At 53.8% G+C, this 8,191-nt stretch overlaps 1 protein-coding gene across 1 annotated transcript; it reads left to right on the top strand.

Moving 5' to 3' along the window:
- The first annotated feature begins 28 nt into the window (after window positions 1-28).
- LOC34623552 (endoplasmic reticulum oxidoreductin-2) lies at window positions 29-5,721 on the top strand. The gene is made up of 9 exons (XM_026335874.1): window positions 29-230; window positions 575-677; window positions 3,176-3,300; window positions 3,454-3,615; window positions 3,942-4,385; window positions 4,595-4,678; window positions 4,974-5,125; window positions 5,273-5,389; window positions 5,620-5,721. Exons 1-9 carry the CDS (start codon window positions 29-31, stop codon window positions 5,719-5,721), a joined length of 1,491 nt encoding a protein of 496 aa, XP_026191659.1.
- The last annotated feature ends 2,470 nt before the right edge of the window (window positions 5,722-8,191 follow it).

Here is an 8,191-nt window from a genome sequence, read left to right as displayed (position 1 = left end):
AGCCATGAGATACACAGTGCTCTTGCGGATGGAAACTAACTATGCAGAGGTGGCTTTGCAAATTAGAAACATGTCCTGGGAATTTGTTGGTATCGGAGGCGCTCTCAACGGCCATGCCTGCAGGAGCGCCTCACTGCTCGTGTGCTCTCCCTGGCTTCGCGCCTCAAGATTTGATGGCGTAGCGAGTCGCTTTGCCTTCCGCAGAGGAGCTACGGGGGTGGGAGCTTGCGGTTAGAGAGTTAGGCTAGGAGGTGGTGAGGCGGCTTTCTTGACTCCCCGTCCTCAAGCTAGGCCTCCGCTCGGAGGCTGGCAAGTAGCTGAGGCTGTTTTCGAGATCTTATGTACCAATGAGAGCAGACTTAAAATCAGACTGGTGCGCTCCTTGACATCTGGGGTGACCTCGCTGCCGCTGGTGTTCTTTGTGTGTACTGCGACGGCCTCCCTCCTGCATGCGGCGGTAGCTATTGCATCCGCTTCACTTTGCTGCACGCCATGAAGTCAGCTTCCTCGCTCCTCTAAAAATGCACGAAGTCGCGCATACTGATGGCTGAAATTCATATTCGTGGGGTGAAAGAGCAAGCCATGAAAACAGCCCGCATTTTCCGCGTTACGCGTGGCAACAACGCTCCAGGCCACTACCAAAGCAGCACAAACACTGGGGTGGCAGGTTCTGGACGGCAATCAGCTGCGCACTGAAGACGTATGTACACCAGGCGCCATGTCGAAACGGCTATTAACAGAGGCATGCTGTGTAGGAGCACGGAGGGCTGTCGAAACAAAGCACACCTCGTCTCTCCTACTGAACCGTGCTAAGCTCGGAAGTCCATGAATTTCGGTGTGCACTAAGGAGCGCAGGCCCCTTGTGCCTTGCTTTTTGATGCGCAGGTACAATGTGCCAGCCTAAAGCCACAAGGCTCTCTGCAAACTGCTTTGTAGAGCACTTCGGCAAACACATGTTTCGCTACTGCCAGTCTGCGGAATCAGTGCCCCAGCAGTACCGTTGTAATAACGAAGAACGGACATTGCATTGTCTGCAAGTAAAACAGAAACATGCCATCAGCACTATGTAATCAATGCTAGGACCTTGCCCTTTAGATCTTAGCACAGAGACACTTGACGCCCGACTCAACGGAAACCGCATGCAACGTTATCATGAGTTGTTTCGAAAGAGCAACTGCTTCGCCCTTTCCTCAGGCCCCGCAATGATCGGGAATAGATGACAGCTAGGATGCACTTCGATGCGCTTTAAAACACGCCGAGAACTCGCAGCTAATTGCACACAGCAGCACGCAAACAACCTCTGGTGTTGCGCTGAGCTCCTGCTACTCTGCGAAGACACAGGATCTACGAGCAGTCACACCAAATAGTCTATTTTTAACCCACTATTGAATAAATATCCCAAGTGTAATTGAAGGTGCCTATGTGTACCTCAGCCCGCCCAAAAGGCTCTTCTCTACAAGAGGCGGCCAAACATGAACACGTGTCTTTTCACTGCAGCGAACGTAAGTCACCCTGGATGCAGCCTATGAGAAGTGTGGGTAAAGTGCTCCCCGCGTCTCGTTCTCATTTAACCTGGCCAGGCCGCCTGCCTGCCATGCGTGCCAGTGTTTTTCACTAACTCGCCGTTATCTAAACTTCAGGTGGAAACCTTATTTAGTGCTGCAAATGCGTGATCAGGCATGTCTTGAAGATCACTGAGTGCCTAGGCTATATATACATATATATATTTGAGGAACTCTATGGAAACTTGCTTGTCGGATACCTGAGCAGTAGCAACACCGTGGGAATGTCAGAAATACCAGACGCGAGCAGCAGCTCCCCAGTGCAGCCCTAGATATGGGAGCTTAAGACACGCATCCACCGGGAAATACCAAGTTGGGTATTGCAGAGCGTAGGGATTGCAGACACGAATGAATGTCACAAACAGCAGAGCTGCTGCTACTGCTGGCGCTGCTGTTATGGTTGCTAGTTCAGCTGCTGCAAAGCCTTTTCGTGTTTTGCATGAACGGCCAGTACGGTTTTTGGGTGAGCTAGACCCTATGTGGCGAATGTCTTAAATGTATGTTGCCAGTGGCAATACTTCGTCTGCCTCTGTGTGCTATCGCTGCTACTACTGGTACGGCTGCTACACTGCAGCTGTTGCTGCTGCTGTTGCTGCGCCGCCGTAGGCGCCAAGTTACAAGAACTGCAGGCAACAGGCGCTGATAATTTTTTAAAATTTTAATTGTCATTTCAGAATTTCATGCGCGTTGGTCCATCTGTCGCTGCTTTTTCTCTCGTCGCTGCTTGTGTTGCGGTGCCTGTTGCTGCACCGACTCAACGAGCGGTCTCGCTGCCCCCCTAAGTTCTAGATACCTTTCGGAGCCCTCCTACTGCCTCTTTTCTATCGTTTTTGTCTGAAAGCTTCACCAAAGCGGAGGAGCCAGAAACAGCGACTGGAGCAGCAACAGGACGAGCAGTAGCGGTTTCTCAACGGCTGTGCTTTTTGCGGCATCCGAATTTCAGGCACGTTCTTGCTGCTGCGGCTGCAGGGTCTGGCCAGGGTGCATTTTCGGATAGCACTCGTCTGAGAATAGGCAGGAGCATCAACAGCAGGACCGTGAGCGCAGTTGCAAAACATGCAATACTTGCAATTACACAGTGCGAAGAACGCCACGAAGTGCAGTCGTACGAACACCATCAGCTGTCTTTGTAGTTCCTGAGAGGAATCCCGTCTGAGCACATTCCTTTCCGCTGCGCCTGCAGCAATGGATTTGCGGTGTAAGCGGCTGGCCGCGTTGATTGCAGCAGCAGCAGGCAGCTGCTTCTGCAGCGTGTTGCTCCTGGATGCGGGTTCAATCCCCGTCGGCAACTCCTTGGCAACTTCCACAGCGGCAGCTACAGCAGCTAGCTTTTACGGCCGTGCAGTAGCAGCAGTTGCTGCCTTGCAGCACCAAGTTGGTGCCGTCCTCGCAGATCCTCCACGGCAACTCGCTGATGCCTTTTCCTTCTTGCCAGACGCCCTTCAACTCCGCCGTCTGCCAAGCCCTAGTGAACACTTTCCAGAGTATGCGGCGAGAATCTTTAGCCTCACTCACCTACACGTGTGCTAGTCGCTCTGCAGCGTGGCGCTAAACGCCCAGCCGGCAGCTGCAGCGCTTCGTCCCCTCACGCATGCGTATGCTGGTGCCTTCAGGTGTCTGCACACTCCCGATATCAGCTCGTTGCTCCAAGATGCGCAGCTGCTGCACCCTCTGCTGCAACAGCTGAAGCGGAGGACCTTCTTCCGCATTTTCAAGCTGAACATCAAGCAGAAGACTTGCCAGAGAGACTTCCTGCTGCGCTCCGACAGGCAGCTGCGGCAGCAGCAGCAGCAGCAGGCGCAGCAACAGCAGCAGGAGCGACAAACACAGCTCACTCCGAAGAGTGTCTTCCCACACACTCCAAACTCCTTTTCGCTGGCTGTCGGCGCAGGTGCAGACACCCCAGCAGCAGCAGCGGATTTGGTGACTGACGAAGATGAAGGAAAGTGTGAAGCGCCAGAAAAGTGCGGACTCTGCACATGCAGCGACGAGCAAGTGCCTCTCAGCTGGAAGCAAAAGCCGATAGAAGACTTTGTGGACAGGAGACACGCAGGTCGGTTGATCCTCGCAATGCGCCTACAAGCGTTGCCGTAGCTGCTGATGAGACTGCACTGCGTCTGATGCCAGTGCTCCTGCTGCTCTCTCCGCTGCCGCTGCCGCTGCCTTTTTTTCGCGAAAATCGCGAGGAGGCTGTCGCTTCGCAGGTAGCGCTGATGGCCTCTTGGCGCCAACGCTACGCTGTCGCTGTGGTCGATGCAGCTTCCTTCTACCGGTGGAAGGAGTCTTCGCTGACTCCCGACGCCCCCTTCAGCGGCAGCGACAGCAGCGGCGTCAGCAATAGCGGCAGCAGCAAGAGCGCAGAAGCAGAAGCAGAAGCAGCGGCGCAGCCTCCCGTGTATGTAGACTTGATGCGAAATCCTCCAGGGTATACTGAATACCAGGGGGGCCCTATATGGGATGCTTTGCAGCACCAGCTATTTCGACTGCAGCAGCAAGAGCTGCAGCAGAACTACCAAGGAGATGCGAGAACGTGCGGCACTGCAGCCAAGCTGTCTTTGATCCTCTCTGGCATGCAATCCAACATCTCAGCCCTCGCTGGGGAATACTACTACTCGAATTTCTCGCAGCTTCACCAGCAGTCCGAGCAACAAGATGCCGTAGAAACGCCTCTTCCCCCCACCCCTGCGCCTTCCGTCTCCTTCTTCCTTTCGCGCTTTGCTCGGCATCCTGAGAGGCTTCAGAGTCTCTTCTTCACTTTCGCCTTCATCCTGAAGGGTGTCTGCCGACTCACAGATGTTTTGCAGGAATGTAGCTGCGAGACAGGTATGTATTTCGCCTTTTTCCCGTGCTTTTGGCAGTCGGCTGGAGTTGCGCTGAAGGCTGCAAGGCCTCTCGCTAGAGGGGGATTTTGCTGAACATCCTCATGCGTCTTGTGCTATCGCGTCTGTATGCCCGTGCGTAGTGGAGTCTTCGGCGTGAGCGGCAACACTAGCTGGCTGCTGCTGAAGAGTGAGGCTCTGGTCCTTTTGCAGGAAACACGTCAGACGATTTGCCCGCCCGTGCAGAATTGCTGCAAGTCCTCAATGCAACTGCCTCTCAGCTCTCTGCATGCAACAGCAAATACCAGCAGCACCTCTTCAAGGCAGACAGGTCCTTATGGTTGCAGTCCCTTGGGTGCTCCCCGTGTCGCTGTTTATGTTGCTGCTGTTTTTTGGAAGCTGCTGATTCCAGAGCCGCTTTTTTCAGCGCTTTAGCTCTTCGTTTGAGGCCATGCTGCTTCGGCTGCTTGCGAGGATGCTGCTGCTGCCTTGCCGCTTTGAGCCGCCACACTCCTTCTTCTTGAGGAACTCCTCGACGTTTGCAGCATGCTGCTTTGCTAGCATGCTGCTTTGCTAGCATCCCCCTTTTTAGGCCCTTTGGCAGGTGGTGGTTGTGTGTTGCGCAGCCCCTTAGGCTTCCTGGAGTCTGCCGAGAGCATCGAGTCGCTGCTGCGTTGCGTCTCCTGCGAGAAGTGCCAGCTGCATGGCACCATCAAACTCACTGCACTCAGGCTTGCTGCAAAAGTATGTGCTTCATGATGCTGCCTCTGCCTGTAGTGTGCTGCTGTTGCATCTAATACAGTGAAATGTTTTATTGCGCCTTTGGGCGGCTTAGGGGCCCCTCGTGAGTAATTGTACCCTTCTGAGGCTGCTGCTGTCAAATATGCCCAGGCTGCAACAGAAAACACACCTCTAACACATTTGGAGAGGAACGAAGTGACGGCCACTCTGAACGCCTTGTACTACTTCGCTGATTCGATCTTAGCAGTGGAGCGCATGCGTTTCAGGGTTTGCGCGCACAACTTGCTGTTGCTTGCCTCTGCAGCGCTGTTCTTCGTGCTGCTGTTGCTGCTGCTGCTCGCGCTTATTAGATCCGTAACAGGCTACGGCAAAACACGCTCAAAGCTCATGCAGCCGAAGCTGAAAAAGAAAGACTGATTCTGCTGCTCTTAACTCCACTGCAACAGCTGCTGCAGCAGAGAGAATTGTGGCATCCTTCATGGCGGAATTTGGCACAGCGTAGTAGCAGTACCGAGAGCATACTCCCCAGCTCATGCATTTCAGATGCCCCTGCAGCACCTCCCTTATTTACAACTGTATTCAATGCTTTCCAGTTTTAACTCGTGTATTGATGCATTTATCAATACCATTGTGCGCCTCCGCTTGCTCTTCTACATGCATATACACACATATAAACATCCAGATCCTGTGTATTTGCATAAACGCACGATCGTGGGAGCAGGTTCACGTGAGCATGAATGAGGATATCTGCACATGCCCACGTGTGAGGGGGTTTACTTGCAATTATGTGCAAGCGCGAGTAGGCGTACAGGGGTCTTTTGGGGTGTCCATGCGCGTGCATGTCTGCATGGGCACTCGACCTAGGTATGTGGCGCATTGTACATGTATTGCATTCAGTAGCCTCAACATAAACTTTTCGGGAGAGTTGCATCGCAGCCTTCCTACATACACACCAATTAGAAGATGGCTTTGTATACTGCCATGCCGTGTTGGCCAAAGAGCGGTACATTTGTGCCCCTATTACTTGTCAGGGGCTCCTGTGTGCTTTTCGTATAATATGCGCGTTTCTGATGCACGTGTACAAGCATCCATGGGAATGCACATTCCTCCTCCAGACCAAGCTTCTATCCGTACAGTCGATTTCCTGAGCCCACCTATGTAAATCTGCAGTGAGGAGACGACACGGACTTACAGCATAAATTACTGGCTGCGCACGCCTGCAGCTCGCCGAGCCTGAGGTGCCCACCACCTCACTGTTTTCTTTGTCACGGGGACGCCCATAGAGTCAGGGAACATTGCGTCCTCCCACAGAGGTGTATTTACATGCATGTGCATTGACACTAAATCCCCACTGGCAAACACATTTGCAACTGCACAGTTCTATGGCGGGATACGCTTGCATACTGCGCCCACCGAGGAAGAATCTGGAAAGTGTTTCTGACTTCCCCTGCAGCGGCAGAGAAGTCTGAAAATCGATGCTTAGCAGTGGAAGCAACGTTTGAACATTCCGAGACACTCGTCTATAGTGCATATTTTCTATTTACTGTTCCCTAGAAATATACGTATATCTACTACAGGCACAGGCTTTTACCCGTTCACCGCAAGAGATAAAAGAGAAGTATGCAACAATTGCATTGTGCATGAGTTCGTTTCGCGGGGCACTCTCCCCACTTCTTGTGCATTCGTCACTTTTATGTTTCTCTGTGCAATTCTCTGCATCTGTTTTCCTAGAAGAACTTGCCTCCCCCTTCTTGCTACGCGTTCACATGTGCCCTTCGCCTGGGCGTCCACACCCTTCCCTCCCCTCCGCGTCCGCGTTACAACACCAAACAACGCAAGCCAACGCATGAAGGAACAAGCAATGAAAGCTGACTCGAAGAGCCAGAAGGCGGCAAGAACACGGCGGCTGTTGGGAGACAGACAGTGCTCCCCAAAGGGCAACCACTAGGTAGCGAAACAGCGCGCGCAGAAAGAAAGCGAGATATCGACGTTGCGAAAATAAAATGCTCTCAAGGAAAGGTGGTTGGCCAGCGGCAGAGCCACCGGGGCGCAGCGATAATGGAAGTCAACGATGCCGTGCGCTGTATACGTTTCGCAGTGCTGCTGCTGCATAGCACAGAGCACACTCACGAACGCTTGAAAGAGGTACGGGCTCTTGGGGGCTCCACGAGGCGAGCAGCGGGGCACTCGAGAGGCCCTTAGTGGCCATCAGATGGAGAGGTTTTCATTACACATAGCAGTGCGAGGAAAGGAAACGCTGCATCGATCCGCTGTAGCGGTCAGGAATCTGCGCCATGCAGCTAATCTTCTGGGAGGCGTTATTCCTGGTGCTGCGTCAGGGTGCCGTTGCACCGTGATTATCGCCTCAAGGATGAAAAACGCAGGCCGAAGCACTTTTGGCTCCGTCTGCCGATACTTTTGCTCTTGATGCTGCTTCTGGTGGCATTTTTCTTGCGTGAGCGGCTACGTGCGCCGCTCTTGGTGCTAATGCATGCCTGATGACTCGTCGCGAGCGTCCATGCTTTCACCATCGCATTCTGCTGCTATGGGGGTGGCTTTGCTGCTGGTAGAGCCCCCTTACCGAAGCCAGGAGGGTCTAAGAGGCTAGCAAGCGCGCTGGGGGTGTCAGTCTACCTGCTATCCGTTCCACGCAGCAACTTGCTGCCGTCTTCTCTTGCACTTTGTGGAAGGTGCTGCTGCCGATCCTCCAGCCGCCCCTCCGCGAGCCCCCGTTGTTGCTGATGCAACGGGGGAGACGAGCAGTGCCGCCTGGTGCTCCTGTCGCTCGTGCTGTCGCTGCTGGACCCTGCGGCTTGCTGCAGCTGCTGCTCCGCCTCCTGTGGCGCTTGCAGAAGGCTGCAGCAACTGTCGCTGCCACCTACTGACGGCGCAACAGGTCCATTCCTTTCCAGATCTGGGGGAGCCGACCTCGGAAAGCCTTGGAAACTCTGAGGGGCTCCCAAAGGGGCGGCCGAGGTGAGATCAGATAAAGTGGGATCCGGCAAAGAGGCTGCAAAGCAACAAAAGCACGCAACGCGTCATTCGTTTCTGTCGTCGTACGCAGTCTGC

Source organism: Cyclospora cayetanensis, unplaced genomic scaffold, assembly GCF_002999335.1.
Source record: "Cyclospora cayetanensis isolate NF1_C8 unplaced genomic scaffold, CcayRef3 CcayRef3_contig_83, whole genome shotgun sequence".
Classification (NCBI taxonomy): Eukaryota; Apicomplexa; class Conoidasida; order Eucoccidiorida; family Eimeriidae; genus Cyclospora; species Cyclospora cayetanensis.
The sequence above is the reverse complement of the archived record's forward strand: the minus strand, read 5'-3'. Positions and strand labels throughout refer to the sequence as shown.

Excerpts from the sequence above, each read along its gene's own strand:
- LOC34623552 (XM_026335874.1), top strand. The coding sequence starts at position 29 with ATGGAAACTAACTATGCAGAGGTGGCTTTGCAAATTAGAAACATGTCC. Across the intron at positions 678-3,175 it reads GGGGTGGCAGGTTCTGGACG|GTGTCTGCACACTCCCGATA; the intron begins GCAATCAGCTGC and ends TGGTGCCTTCAG. Across the intron at positions 4,386-4,594 it reads GGAATGTAGCTGCGAGACAG|GAAACACGTCAGACGATTTG; the intron begins GTATGTATTTCG and ends GTCCTTTTGCAG.